Genomic DNA, 16298 nt, shown 5'->3' on the forward strand with positions numbered 1-16298 from the left:
CATTAACAGATTACTTATTAGAATTTATTTTGTGACTACAGGATCATAAGAATTTTTTTAAATGGTAGAATTTAGAATCTAGATAGGCTGTTAGAGATCATCTAATACTAACCGTTATTTTATGTATTTTAGTGGGAGAGGGAGCCTATGACCCAGAGAGGTTCAGTGACTTTCTCTAAGATTATTTGGTCAGTGTTTAATCTGAGACTAGTCTTCTGAGTTCCATTGTTTTTTTGTTTGTTTGTTTCCCCCCAGATTGCATTCATTGAGTAATCACTGCTCTTAATCACTCAGCCATTTAAACCGGATGTGTGTTTCATTTCTTAGAGATTCACTCCTCTAGAGAGGAACATTTTTCACTGGTAAGGTGATAGAGATCTTTTAAGATTGGTTTTGATTAAAGCCATCATTGCATCTCTCTCTGCTAAGAGAATTGTGATGGATTTCCTCTTTATTTCTCAGTAACTGTTTCCTATATACCCAAACCATATTTTATGATCGTAGACAAATGAATAAGAGCAAATACTGAAGTGGTGAATAATTCATGTCTAGCATTGTGCAGTACTGACAGCAACACCAAAATGTAAAAATATGTTGTCGGACTTTTCCCTCGTTGTAAAGGTATGTGAACGTGCTGCAGGGTCCCCTCACTCCGTTTCCACGAGGATCTGAACTTCTCCTGTCAAAGACGTATTCACAGACGTGTTAAAACATAAGAGCCTGAGTGCAATTTGATGAGGTGCAGTTCTTTGAGTCGCTTTTTCCTGAAATTGGTCTTTTAAAATGAAAATATACCTAAGAGGATTAACCAAGTAAGCGAATTCATTATAACAGTTTAGTGATTTATCAGATTCTATTTCTTCTTATTAGGAAGTCCCAAGACCTATGAAAGAACATGAAAAAATCATGTTAGGAGGGAGGGCAAGTAACACTTCGCGAAGGTTCTTAAAATGAGAAAACTGGAGACTGGGGGGATAACGGTATTCCTAAGAGCAAACTGCACAGTGAATGGAGCTCTGTATGGCCCAGTTCCACACGTTGAGTGACACCGTTCCTGGCAGTTATACACCCGCGTGACGGTGGGAGTAACGAGGGGGAAAAGAGCTGTGGTTCCACTGTCAAAAGCACAGCTGAGTCAGAATCTGATTAATTTTCAGGGCCTGAAATTCTTTGAAATTTAAAGGAGAGTGATAAGAAACAGGAGACCAATTTTTTTTTTTTTTTCTGAAATGAGCTTCTCAACAGAGATGTTAGTTCATTTCTTGCCCTTTCACCCAGTGCTGTGAACGGTGGCAGTGGCATCTGCAGAAGCCATGGCTGTGACCGCAGGGAGACATCTGCATCCCTCCTCCTTTTCGTTCCTGCAATACTAATTTCAGAAAACATAACAGCCATACAGTCAAAGCTAGAGAGTGAGCTGGATGTATCAGGGGATCTGCGGTTAGCCTCTAATGTCTTGGAAAATTACTGTCGGCACAGTAAACAAGCTTGCTTTTTCAATTTCTGATTTCTCCTGATGCTTTCAGGATTCCTGTTTTCTGATCTCTGCCTGTTTCCCACAGGGATGCTCCCTGACCCAGCTACCAAAGGCATCTCTTCTATTCTGCTATGTTTTAGAGTATCGTCATCTTGGCGGGCATAGAGCTACCAGGACTCCAGTGCTCTTGAAGTAGACTTAAACACGCTTGCTCTCCCTACTAAACTGAGGCAGAAGGCCATTTGACATTTTCCTTGCTGAAGACTACATAGTCCAAGGGCATTTCATTTTATCTCCAGTTGTGTGGGACAGTTTAATCTCCTATTTCTTATTTTTTTTAATTCATTTTTTGTTACAATCCAAATGCACAAAGATCTGGTCTTTGTTCTAGTTCCAGAATACTTATTTAGACAATTCAAGGGAAGTGGAAACAGAAAGGATAGGCTGCGTGTCTCTTTGTACTGGTATTCTGATAGGAAGCCTTCAGGAAGTAAATTTGAAAATGCCTATGGACCACTCCCAGCACTATGCTTCAGTCCAAAGATAGACCCTGCAAACAATGAGCACAGCCTAGGCATTTGGGGTACATTTAGCAATTTATCCCTAGAGTGTCCTCATTGACTTCTTTCTTTGGGTTCATTGGTTTCAGATTCATTCCTGAACTTTGCTTTTTCCATTTCTGTGCTATTGGCCAAGAGGTAGAGGACATGCTTTCTTGGCCTCGTGTGATGATAATTTAGTAAGAATAATTATAATGCCTTATAATTATCTTATAATTTAGAGATGGTTTGTGGTTCTTGCAACTCATCTTCTAGGTTTTGTCCCATGACCTAACTTTTGGCCTTACTGGCAGATGAGTGTTATCCCTATTTTCTGAATAAAAAATCTGAGCAGAGAGAAGTTGAAAAACATAATTAGTAAGTAGTAGAGTTAGAATAATTACAAATAATTATGAGGCACAAATGTATTTTTGTGATATTTATGATCCCTTCTTTTCTCTGTAAAAAAATTCAATTCTCTGATGGAGATAGGTGGGTGTTAGAAGTTGACCAGAAAAGGCGTTTGAGGAAGAAATGATTGGTCTAGAGTGAATGCCAGCATAGAATTGCCAGTACATACAAGGATAATAGATGTTGCCAAATTGCCTCCATGGTGGCTCTATCATAATGAACTCACTCTTGCTCAGTAGTATACAAGGATCTGTTTTTCAAAATCTTATCCTTTAAAATGTTTGCTAGCTGATGGGTCAAGAATGGCATTTGATCTTAATTTGCATTCTCCTGACTACGGTGAAAGAGTGCATTTTCCTGTGCTTGTTAGCGGCTGGGATTTGGGAATTGCCCAGATATATTTCTGGTCCATTTTGTGTTGGATTATTTGATCTTTTTTCCCCCAATTGATTTATTGTAATTTTTTGTGTAGTCTAGGTAGTAATTATATATATGTGTGTATATGTGTGTATATACACACATATGTAATGAATATGTTCTCGGTCTATTATTTGTACTTTCTTATGTAATTAAAAATAATAAAAAGAAAATGGTGGTTATCTGTCAGTAAGAGATGCCTAGGGGATTGGTTTAATATGAGTATTTAAAAGAAAAGAACAAAAGTGCAATTTGGAGTCAAGTTCTGAAGAATGGGTAGGGTTTGAAAAGACATAGGAGGGGCTGGCAGGTAGCATGGTGTTTGGGGCTCTGGACTCCCACGCGGCCAACCACGGTTTGAGTCCTGGACCTGGTGGCTTGCTTTCTCACTTTCCCTTTTTCTCTCTCTGTCTCTCTCTGGTCAAATTAAAAAGGATAGTAATAATAAATAAAAATTAAATAAATGATTAAAAAACACCATTTTTTTTAAAAAAAAGAAAGAAATAGGAAGCAGTGTGAGAAAGCAAAATGATACACTACAAGTAAGGAAGTTCTTGGTGCATCCTAGAAATACTGAGAGGACTGACTTGGCAGAAACAGAGAATTCTCACTGGAGTACAATGGGGATGGAATTAGATAAATAAATTATGATTATAGTGAAGGGTCTTGATTGCCACAGTGACGAATTTTGAATTCATCCTATGAGAATTGTTTAAATTGAAACATAGTACCTAATCAATATTTTGAAAAAATTAACCTAATGACAATGTATAAGGTGACTGGAGGCAGGACTGAATGGATATTAGAAGTATCCACTGATGCTAAAGATCAGCTCAGTTGGCAGAGGAATAAATAAAAAGAAAGGGAATAAGTAAAGAGATGGTTAAAGCAAAAATATGTCAGGTCTTGGAATCAACTGGATCTTTTGCAGATTATGAGTTGCTGAGAAGTGATGTCATAGTCCACTTGAGAGCAAAAACCAAACCTTGATGAGGAAATGACATTACATCTGGGGAATTTGTCAAAGAGATTGAGGACAGAAAGAGCTGACAGGACTTAGTGACTTCAGCATTGCAGTTTTAGGTACCTCAAAGATGGAACATAGAAGATAAGTTTGCATTTTAATATTATAACAAATGGAGATACCTTTTTTTTTTTTTGGAGAGGTTTTGCTGTAGGGCACGTGCGCTCGCCGGACAGACAGAGAGAGACAGAGAGATAGAAAACGAGAAATCGCCCCCCAGGGGGATGGCCACGCCGCAATCCCTTCTCTTCCATTCTCCTCTCGGGATCTTGGGCACACATGCACATGTGCTTGGCATGAGTTTAAGCCACCGGGTCCGGTACGCGAACCGCGGTCGACTATGTGGGAGTCCAGTGACATAGCCATTACGCTAACTGCTGGTCCCAAATGGAGATAACTTAATAACTTAATAAATGAATAAGGAAATTAAGGCAGAGCTTAAATCTCATTTATTTTAAAGATAGAAGAGAAGTCAATATAATAAAAGGCTGTTCCTCATTATAAAAGGGTTTAGGTCTTTAGACCACCCATTTGCTACGGATGGCATCATGCGGGTTGTTATCCAGTTAGAAGAATGAGAAAGCTTGGTACATAGTATGTCTGCGAGGTTATTCAGATGTCATTTCTGTGAAAGCAGTCATGAGCCACTACGATGTTTCCTTGCAAACTCATGAAATGTCACATACAATTGCAAATATAACCAAGCATGCTCAAAAGCTATGCCTTTAAAAACATTCATTTCATGCAGTATATAATTTATTTCATACGAAAAGGTGAATCTCAGGATTTCGTGTTCATCCTACATTAGGCATATAATGCTTCTTTATTTAAGCTGTTGTCTTATTTTTCTAGTGATGAGTTGACAGATTCTTTTGTTCTTCAACATACTTTTAATAGCATTTTCCTTAAACATAGTCACGGTATATAGGCAACGAGATAGAAGAAATTCGTGGACTCGAGATGTGCAGCAATCTCATTCACCTTAGTCTGGCCAACAACAAGATCACAACCATTAATGGATTAAGCATGTTACCAATCAAAATTCTTTGCCTGGTGAGTCTAACAAATGTGATTCCGTACAGAAGTAGTAGGTAATGGTTAACATATATATTATGACTATCTAGACTTTTCCAGCTATCTACAAAGTTAATTCCTTCATGAAATGAAATGTTAGTGTCTTCAGTTTTGTTTCTGTTGTGATATCTCGAGTCTGTGTGTAAATGTATGTGTGTTATTAATATTTCATGCTAAGGTAAAATGATTTTCTAATCGGGTACCCACACTCAATTTTTTAAAATATTGACTTTTTAAAAAATAATTATTTACTTGAGTTTATTTATTCATTCATTTATTTTAATTTGACCAGAGAGAGAGGGTGGGGAGGAGGGAGGGAAAGTGAGAAACAAGCTACCGGGTCCAAGACTTGAACCTTGGTTGGCCATGTGGGAGTATCCAGTGCCTTAATCACCACACCACCTGCTGGTCCCAAAAATGTTGACTTTTTAAACTGCAAAAGAAAGGTTTACTTTTAAGATGTATTTTAAAACATTTTTATAATATCTTATTGGTGAAAATAACAGTTAAGCATTTTTAAGCAGTGTATTTATTGGTGTTAGCACTTCATTGCTCTCAGATAAGGCACAACATGTATGCTGGGCACAGAATTTTACAACCCTTCTATATTAATACTTGTGTCTTGTCCTGTAAAAACAGAAACAGTGCTAAGAATAAAGGAACAATCCTAATCAGAAAGTTTAAATTTGATTAGTTTTCCTATGGTGGACATTCTTCTTCACTAAGTGACTGGCTGTGATGCAGAGATCATCTACAAAAACAAAAACAAAAACAAAAACAAAAACAAAAAAATAAACAAAAAACAAAACTCAGCAGCATCATAATAGTTCCAAAGATATACTCAATATTTGTTTAAGTAACAGTATAGAAAAATAACAGGGTAGCTCGCTAACTTGGGGGCTGATAATATTGTTTGTGGAATAGCCAGGACTCTTGCTCCTTTTCTTCTCCCTCCTTCTTACTCCTAGAGGCTTTGCTGTTTTTCATTACATTCATCACAGAAGGGGCAGGGAGCAGTTCAAGCCATGAGGCCTATAATGTCTTATAATGTGAACTATTCCATGGGAGGGTGTCGAGCTGTTGTTTGAAATAACATCTTAGGTTATCTGCAGATTTTTGGCATATGTTCTTCCTTTGTTAGTTAACCATAAATCATTTCTCTTTCACTGAGCTTAGAACCCAAAGTGCTTTTCTAAGATCCTTCCGTCCCTACAGTGAGCTTGGTGTCAGTAAAATTCTGGTATCCTAATAACAAGAATGGGACTGAGGTACGAAAATGTTGCATCATTCACCTGCGGTCTCATACCTTCTGCCTGCTGAGACATGTAAGAAAAGTGTCCTTGAAAATGAATTTGATAAATTCAATTGGAAAAATTTATAATTACAACAGTAAGACTCCTTTTAAAATTATGATAATCTGGGGGCTGGCAGGTGGTGTAGAGGTTAAGGAGATAGACTCCCACGTGACTGACCATGGTTTGGAGTCCTGGACCTGGAAGCTCATTTTCTCACTTTCCTTCTCTCTCTCTCATCAAATTAAAAAATAATAATAATAACAAATAAAATTAAATGTTTCTCTTTTTTTGAGAGTTTTTGGGGTTTTTTTGTTTGTTTGTTTTGTTTTTTTGCTATAGGGTGGGCGCACTCACCAGGAAGACAGAGAGACAGAAAGCGAGAAATCACCCCCCAGGGGGGATGACCACGCCGCAATTCCTTCTCCTCTGTTCTCCTCTTGGGATCTTGGGCACGCATGCACACGCGCCCAGCGTGAGTTTAAGCCACTGAGTCTGGGACTCAAACCTTGGTTGACTACATGAGAGTCCAATGACATAGCCATTACACTAACTGTGGTCCCTAACATTAAATATTCTTTAAAAATATTATGATAACCTGAAGGATTATTGGTAGTATGTAGTAGTCATTTTGTAATTTGTTAGACCCTTATCCTTTTCTTTACATATTTTTTCTGTATTGACATCCCCATTATTTTATGTGGAGCATGATACATGGAAGGAGGTGTGAGGGTGTGTTTGGGAATTAGAAGTGAACCCATTATTAAGAGTAATAATGCTTAGCACTTTCATTCCAATAGTTTGTTCAATCATGAAACAAATAATCCATGTTGATAGCTCTGTCCTGGTGGCTTTTAGAAAAAGCTGTAAAATCCATTTCTGGTGGTTTTTTCCCCCTACAGATAACTGGGCAGATTGTTCCCATTGTCTGTCTTCATCACTCAAAGGGAGCTAGAAAATACAAAATATCTTTCATTCATACTTCTTAAAAGTTTTGAGAATAAGAAGGTTTTTCTTATCCATAGTTTAATAAAAATCCATAAAATAAATCCATTTGTTTAAACAAGTTTGAATGCTTTTATTTTCAATTCATGGGATCAGAAAACCAGCTGCTTTAGCTACTGTTGAAAATAGCTCATTTGACATTTTAGAGAAAGAAGGACAATTCACCAAACAAACTGTTCATTCTGGACCATCGACTGTTACGATAAATGTAAGGGGAATATGGGACTCAGTAATAGCACGTCAGGACAGTGCCTTTCAAACTTTAAAATTTATCTTGTAGTAAGAGCCATTTGTTCTTCTCTCTCCCAAATTGATAGATGGTAAATGCTTGTAATTTTATTTATTTAAGAAAATGGTTTTTCTTGGGACCAGCAGTTAGCGTAATGGCTATGTCGCTGGACTCCCACGTAGTCGACTGCGGTTCGCGTCCTGGACCCGGTGGCTTAAAACTCACGCCAGGCGCGTGTGCGTGCATGCCCAAGATCCCGAGAGGAGTATAGAGGAGAAGGGATTGTGGCGTGGCCATCTCCCCTGGGGGGTGATTTCTCGCTTTCTGTCTCTCTGTCTCTCTCTGTCTGTCTGGTGAGCGCACACGCCCTATAGCAAAAACCTCTCAAAAAAAAAATCTTAAAAAAAAAAAAGAAAGAAAATGGTTTTTCTCTAAAGCTAATCACTATAAAACAAGTAAGAAGAACCAATCATATAGAAACTGGGTATCCACATTTTTTCTTTTTTTTAAGAGATTTTTGCTATAGGGCAAGTGTGCTCACTGGAAAGACAGACTGAGAGATGGGGGTTGGGGGTAGTGGCCACACCACAATCCCTTCTTCTCCATTCTCCTCTTGGGATTTTGGGCATGCATGCCTTGCATGAGTTTTAAACCTTCAGGTCTGAGTCTTGAACTGCAGTTAGCCACATGGGAGTCCAGCACCTTAACCACTACACCACCTGCTGGTCCCCGGAGTGTTCACCTTTAGGAGGATGCATTGTGTTTCAATGTTGGATAAAACCTTAAATAGATCATTTTGCATTCAGAAATTCTGTGATTCTCAAATTTACTCCATTCTAGTTTCTTTTATGACCAGAGGCTATCTAATTAAACTTTTCTATGCTCACTTTTCTCCTGTAAGCCACTACTTTGAAAGCCCTCAGAGATATGTAAAGAAGAATTGCAGTCTATCTACCACATCTAAAGCACTTCAAAGTTCCTTGGGGAGAAGTGTATTATATATAAGTTGAATATGTGGGTATATTTTGAATAGGATATTGAGGTCTTATTTCAATATGTAAAATTAATATGAACATCATGATAAGTTCAGTGTAGTTTTTTTTTTCCCTTTTCTATTACTCTTTCTATGACTTTTTCAACTCTGAACAGAAGGAAATTTGACTTCACTCTGGCAAATGGAATTATGAATTTTTAAAATTTTTATTATGGAATTTTTCAAACATATATAAAATGTAAAAATAATTATATAATAAAACCTTATGTGCTAACACCTAGCTCTATAGATTGTCAACATTATATCAACATGCTTTATAGAACCATAGGATTATATTAATGAACATAAATTGTGCTCATTATTGAATTGAAATTGTATGAAAAATAGAATGAAATGAGCTCTTACTATTAAGTATGTCAGGAAACATGTACCAGGAGAAATATTGTAGATGGAAGAGAATACGATAATTTCATTTTTAAGCTCTTAACTATATATTAAAAAGTTTTAAAAGTGTAAGGATGGGCACAATATGACATTAATCAAAACCTCAAAATGACCTTGTTGTGATTCTCAGCTCAAATTAAGGCCTTAATTTTACTATGGAAGATATTTTTGTGCAGCTATACAATGCGTTTTTACTTTAAGCTAAGTATTATTACAAAATAGTAAAAAAGTTAAGTAAAATGTAAAAGTTACAGTAAAAAAGTACTACGGTATTACTTTAAGCTAAGTATTATTACAAAATAGTCAAAAAGTTAAGTAAAATTTAAAAGTTACAGTAAAAAAGTACTATGGTATTTTCTTTTACTCAAATATAAGAAACACAAGAAATAAAGAGTATATTATAAAATAATGCATATTTTTGTTAACATTCTTGATTGTTATTATGGGTAGAGTTTGAGGAAGAGGATAGTACATGAGTCTTGAATCTTTATTTTATTCTCACTGCCTGTGAATTATTGTATTGAAAAACTTAGTTTGGTTATATAAGGTTGCACAACAGATCACTACAATTGTAACGATTCAGAAATGTCTATTATATTAGCTAACAGTTCTTCAATATGAGCTGGGTGCTTCTTCTGCTGGGCTTTTCTCATTCAGCTGTTGTATTGGTGAATGGGGCTTGAGCCAGGTGTGATTCTGGGAGGACTGGCTTTTATTTCTATTTAGTCTCAGACCCTTATTCCACGTGACCTCTTCTCTATGCAGCCCCTCCATGAATTCTCTCCAACAAAGTAGCTGAACTATCTTACATGATAGTTTAGGGCTGCTAAGACACAAAGACAGAAACTGCCAGGCCTTCTTGAGCCTTGGCCTTAGAGCTGGCACACTTCCGCCATATCCTTTTGGTTAAGGCAAATCATAGTTCCAATCTAGATTTAAGAAGAGGGCACTGCACAAGACCTTGGATAACTGGAGGCATGGTTCATGGGAGGTCATCAAGGTAAGAACTACCACAGCCCTCATGATATGATGTGATTATATTTAGAATGTTTGTGAAAACAAACTGTGAATGAGAGTTATGATATTCAAGCAGCTTATTGTATTGATGATAAAGGACTTGAATTTAATATATATGGATTTCTTAAGTAAAATGTGGAGTTATGCTGGTGTTAGACTTTAGGTATATTGTGTTAAAAGCTTATACAACCAAGTTTGTCTTTCCTTTGAATTTTAATACAGACTTGGCTTTCACTTTAATAAAAATGTTGTATTCTGAATCTTCCAGCTGGAAATCTGGGATTTCCTTTTGGGGTATGTGTATATATGGGTGAATTTTGGGGGAAAATCTATTATCTAAACTATAGCATCATTCACCTGCCTACAACACCCCAAAGATTCATACTTTGGAAGCTTGGTACCCTGTGGTCTGGGAGGCAGCGAGATCTTTAAGAGGCCAGGTCTAATGGGAGGGCACCATCCAGTTGTCTGGAAGTAGGGGAGGGACAGAGGATGTGGAAAAGTGTTTTCTCTCCTCACACCCTCCCCCCACTCCCTGCACATGTATCTGCCTTCCTCTTTCTGCTTCTGACTGCCCTGTTGTCAGCTTGGCCTGGTCCTGGCTCCGTGACTTTGGGCTTTATAGTTACCAGATTTGTGAGCCAAATAAACCTCTATTTTTTTCCCAATCACCCAAGCTCAGGTATTTCTGTTAGCAACACAAGAACAAGTTAATACAACAGGGAAGGGACAAGTGTGGCTTGGTGATGTTTTAATAGATTTAAGGCCATGTCCAAAGTGAAAATGTGCTACTACAGATCTTCCTATGAGTGCTCTTCAAGACATTAAGTATATTTTGTCCACTTCAGAGTAACAACCAGATTGAGAAGATCACGGGCTTGGAGGACCTGAGAACCCTGCAGAACCTAGATCTTTCCCATAATCAGATCAATAGCCTCCAAGGCTTGGAGAGCCACGACCTCCTGGAAGTGATCAACCTAGAGGATAATAAGGTAAGGTAAAGATAGTAAGACACACTTTGCGTGTCTTGATTTCAGCATGTCTGTAAGAGGACATGTTAGAGATTTGGCACCGACACGGAATGCATACTTTACTTCAGAAATTATGTAAATTTGCTTTCACTCTTAATAACATTTTTTTAGATGAGATTTTTGCTCTGTTGCAGTCTTCCTCAGTTTCCGGCCGGGAGTGTGGGTATGCACCACCATGCCCATCTCTTGTACGACAGGGTCTCATTATGTTGCCCAGCCCAGCCTCAAACTCACGATCCTCCTGCCCCAGCTGCCCCAGTCGCTGGGATTACAGGCACCCATCACAGCACCTGGCCTGTAGGTTGCATTGGGAATCGAACTCAAATCTCCCATGTGTCCACAGAACGCAGTGTCTCAACCATGGGCTGAGTTGCACAGTTTTAAGAAGCATCTGTGCTCCTAGTCCTGTTATATTGAGTTGGCACCCATAGCTGACTTATGCAATAAGGTCTACACAGTAGTTTTCCTCATACTGAGGACCCACATTTTCAGGGAGAGATTTTGTCAGGAAGCTGAGAAGTCAGTGCTCACAGGCATGAGTTGCGCTGCCGCAGAACCAGGCTCTGTTCTGGGCCATGGTGCTTGTCAGTGTGTCTGGTAGCTTCCTCCAACTGACTCCCTTCTCTGCTAGTTGCTAAAATCAAGAAAAGGTGGCCATTATGACTGGGACTAAGTGAAATTTTAATCATAAACGAAACTTTTTTATCCTCATTCTCACTTGATTTGTATATTAAATTGGCCTGGCAACTTCTCGAGTTCATTCATTCTTTTATTATTTATATATATAATATATATTATTTTATATATAAAAAAAATAATATATATTATATATGTGTGTGTGTGTGTGTGTATATATATATATATATATTTTGTTCATGATAGAGTACACACAGATGATAGAGAAATACAGAGAAAGAGAGAGAGAGAGGAGCACCCTCCACAGGGTAAGGCATGCCGTTATCCCCTCGTTTCTGCCTCCAGCCCATTGAATCTCGGGCTCTCACACATGTTCCAGTACGTTTCAGGCTGACCAGGCTGGAGGTTCCAGTCGCACTCACCATGTCAGTTAGAGCTTTTCTTGAGCAGCATATTCCCCCTGCATCAAGGAGCCAGCCTTCATGTTCATTAATTTGGGAGGAGGGCCTTTGTGTCTGGGTTGTGTGTCTGAGGAAGTCTCCACAGTCTCTGCTTCAGTGTCTTTTTCATGCAATTGCTGTTTCCCGTTGAAAATGGTTCTCACAGGTACATGGGTGGAGGGGGCCTGTATTGGATGGTAGGATGCACTCCTGGAATTCCAGCTCACTGTATCTCCGGAACCAGGAAAGAGAGTAACAGTAATGATAATAATAACAGTTACAGTCATAAAATAATCTAGAAACATTCTCCGGGCACTTATATAGCAGGCACTGTTCAAGCGCTTCACATATCTCGTTCCATCCTCGTTATCACTCTATTGTTATTTTTTAAATTATTTTTTAGAGAGATTTTTGCTATAGGATGTCTGTGCTTGCCGGAGAGACAGAGAGAGATAGGAAGAGAGAAATCAGCCCCAGGAGAAATGGCTATGCCGCAATTCCTTCTCCTCCATTCTTCTCTCGGAGTTTTGGACATGCATGCACACACACCTGGTATGAGTTTTAAGCTGTCGGGTCCAGGACTCAGATCACAGTCGACTCCATGGGAGTCCAGTGACAGAACCATTACACCATCTGTTGATCCCAATAACCCTATTATTATTATTATTGCTGTTTTACAGACGAAGAAAGAGAGGTTGAGTAACTTGCCCAAAGTTATCTACCTGATAAACAGCAGAGGCAGGACTCACTTATAGAATGGCTTGCCTCCAGAGTCAGTGTTCTTATCCTCCGCAGGGTACAGTAAAATGAAATGCCAGTGACCCTCCCTTCAAAAAGAGTGTGGTGAAATGTTCAAAAAAGTACTTTCTCAAAGAAGTAAAGTGCCAACATAGCTGTCAGCCACAGATACCATTAACATTCTGTACTAGCCACAGTGAAAAGGTAAAAAGAAACAGGTGAAATGAATTTTAATAATATTATTTTATTTAACCCAATATACCCAAGATGTCATTTCAACATATCTACAAACAAAATGATTGATGAGATAGTTTACCTTCTATTGTTTCATGCTAAGTTTTGACATCTGGTGCATATTTTACACTCAGAGTACATCTCAATTCATCCTAGCTGTATTTCAAGTGCCAAGTAACCACACATGGCTAGTAATTACCATATTGAATAGCGCAGGTCTAGAAACACCTCACATAGAGTATATAGAGGATAGAGTATACAGTTTGTTCTCATTTAAAAAAAAAAAAACTTTTCAAATTACATTTGAAAGTCTTTAAAGAAAAAAAGGGAGTATTCTTAAGTGAAGAAAAGTGTTTATAATTTTCAAATGTTAGAGACTCCATTTAAAAAAAGTGGACATGTGTCCCAAAGGGGGGATCCTTTGGCAACGATGGGCTTGTAACAATAACATAATTCCCAATCTCCCCACTGGGCAGGTTGGGGAGCAACCCATAGTACTTGGAAATACTGTTTGAGCCATCCGAAGAGTTCCTCAGAGATTTCTCCAGGACTACTGAGAGTACTGTGTATCACGGATGGAAAATGTATCATTTAAAGAAACATAATGGAACTTCGCTTCTCATTTGACTTATTTAATGTTAAGGATATTGTTTTATTGATGGCATTAGTAGTGTTTCATTGGTAGTGTTTATTTGCTTTTAGCTGTTGAAACATTGTAGCACTTACATGTGCTCTTTTGAATGTCTCTTTTAAGGTAATTTGCAAATATTTACCATCAGCTGGTTAGATTTTTAAGTCTTTCTAGCTTTTAAAATTCATCCCTAACTACTAACTCTATGATAAACATAATCCTTCCTTTGAGCCTGGGAGTGACTCAGAGAAAGTACTACTCTGATCTTATTCGTTATTTCAGTGTGTGCTCCCTACTACTTTTCTGAGTTTTTGTAAGAATTCACAAGATTAGACATATAGAAAAGCGAGGCGCATGAAGAAAACTTAAATCCTGAGTAGCAGGAGTATTCCACCCAGAACTCCAGGTCTCTTTACTTTTCCCAGGGCTCTGGCCGTTCTCCCCAAAACTGTGGAAAATGATGGCAGCTGAAGACAGTTACCCTATTCTTGATTTGTATCAAGCTTTGAGTTAGGACATTCTTCCCAGAGGACTTCCTGCGTCTCGATATTGAGAGAGAGACGCCATTTCATGTCTCAGACAAGCAATGCCAGGGTGCTAGACCCGCCTTCACTGGATCCTGGCCCCTATGTCTGTTCACATATGTGAACAAAGGAATTTTGGGAGAATTGAAGGCACTTCATCTTCTGAGTGAACTTAATTTCTCTCTGGATTTAAGTTTGTTAGGTCTGTGAGGAAAAGGGTTGGCCTAGATGGTCCCTTGGGGTAGCTAGGGCCTCCAGGCATCCAGGGCTGACTGCATTGGTACAGAGGAAGGCAGGGCTGAGATAGGAGACGTTGGCATGATTGGATCTCCTGCTAAAATCGGTCTCCATTCTCCCTGGCCAAGCTCCCTCTGCCATAGGGTGCAGATAGGAAAAGAGGACTCTTTGGAGGCTTTCGGCCTCTGGATATCCAGAGGGGCTGGCCAAGCAAGGTAGCCGGGGCCACTATATAGTTCTAAAGAGGGCAGGAGCTGTCGCAGCAAACATTCTCCCTGGCAGGCCCGGGTCTCTGCAGAGAGCACTGCGGGGTGTACACTTTGAGCCCAGGTCCTGATTCTGCCTCCTCACTCTCCAACTACTTTCTGAACTTTCAGGTGAAAACTAGCTGGATTTAATGCTTCATCCATGGCCCTTTCTTGATGCCTGGCTCCTGGTGATAGACTTGGCCTGCTTCTTAGTGACGTGGCTCCTTGGTGACAGAGGCACATGCTCAGCTGTTCCTTGCCTTGTTTAGCATTGGCTCATGGATTAGAGTGTAATGATGACCAAGACCACGTGTGCCCAACATTGGAAAACTCTGATTTAATACGTGTCAGATAGTTTATTGAATGGATACGTTACATCAGGATTTATTGAATCATTTGCTTATTGAAATTTGTCATGTTTATAACTTTTGTTATTAAAAATAATGTAGAAATAAATATTCTTATATATCAATATGTAAGTATATTATTATTTCCTTAGAATGGATTCTTGGAAATAACATCATTACTGGGGAATAGGCATTCAAAAATTATTTTTATTTTTTATATTTTTGCCATTAGGAACACATACCTGCTGGAGAGAAAAAGAGGGAAAGTGAGGAACTCCCTCCCCTCCATGCCACAGTCCCTTCTCCTCTATTCTCCTCTTGGGATTTTTGGCACACATAGGCACCTACTGTGTCTTTCAAGCCACTGGGTCTGGGATTCAAACTGCCAAGTTAGCCATGTGGGATCCAGTGCCTTAGCTACCATGCCACCTGCTAGCTCAGGTGTGGACATTTTTAAGGCTTTTGATAGATTTCTTCAAAGTTAAAACACTGCTAGTGGATGAAGTTAGAGTATCTTTTTACTACATGTTTATCAGTAAATACCTTTCTCTCTCTCTCTCTCTCTCTCTCTCTCTCTCTTTCTTTCTTTTAAATTACCACAGGGTATGTACAGTTGCCAGAGACAGACACAAAGAGAGGGAGAAAGCACCACCCACGTGGGGGTGTGGTCATGTCACAATCCCTTCTCCACTTCTCTGTCTGTCAGGATTTGGGGCGTGCACTCACTCATGCCCAGCATATTTTTCAAGCCTCCAAGGCCAGCATTTGAACTGTAGTCAGCATGTGGGATCTGGCTTCCTTAACCATTAGGCTATGGGACCAGCCCAAATATCTTTTTAAAATTATATCAATCCAGTAGAGAAAAACATATTTAATATGAATTTCTTATGTATATGTGTGTGGGGGGGGATTTTTTTTTTTTCAGGGAGTTTTTTTGCTATAGGGCACATATGCTCACCAGAGACAGAAAGCGAGAAATAACCCCCAAGGGGAATGGCCATGCCACAAACCCTTCTCCTCCATTCTCCTGTTGGGTTTTGAGCACTCATATACATGCTCCTGGTGTGAGTTTTAAGCTTCTGGGTCTGGGACTCAAACTTTGGTTGACCGCGTGGGAGTCAGGTAACCATTATGTCATCTGCTGGTTCCCCCCACCCCTTTTTCTGATGGGGCCTTGCTGTGTTGCCATCTTCCTGCCAGCCTTCTGAAAAGCTGGGACCCCAGGTGTTCACCAGCTTGGCTGGCTGTTTACACTGACTATGAGCTCATAATGCTCCTACCTCAGCCTCTCCGGTAGCTGGAATTACAG

At 39.1% G+C, this 16298-nt stretch overlaps 1 protein-coding gene across 1 annotated transcript in view; it reads left to right on the forward strand.

Moving 5' to 3' along the window:
* LRGUK (leucine rich repeats and guanylate kinase domain containing) overlaps window positions 1-16298 on the forward strand; it is a 130806-nt gene that overhangs the window by 28175 nt on the left and 86333 nt on the right. The window contains exons 6-7 of the mRNA XM_006144992.1: window positions 4797-4921; window positions 10772-10915. Of these exons, the coding sequence (XP_006145054.1) occupies window positions 4797-4921; window positions 10772-10915 (269 nt within the window). The remainder of the gene's footprint in view (window positions 1-4796; window positions 4922-10771; window positions 10916-16298) is intronic.

This window comes from Tupaia chinensis, unplaced genomic scaffold (genome assembly GCF_000334495.1).
Source record: "Tupaia chinensis unplaced genomic scaffold, TupChi_1.0 Scaffold000140_1, whole genome shotgun sequence".
NCBI lineage: Eukaryota > Metazoa > Chordata > Mammalia > Scandentia > Tupaiidae > Tupaia > Tupaia belangeri.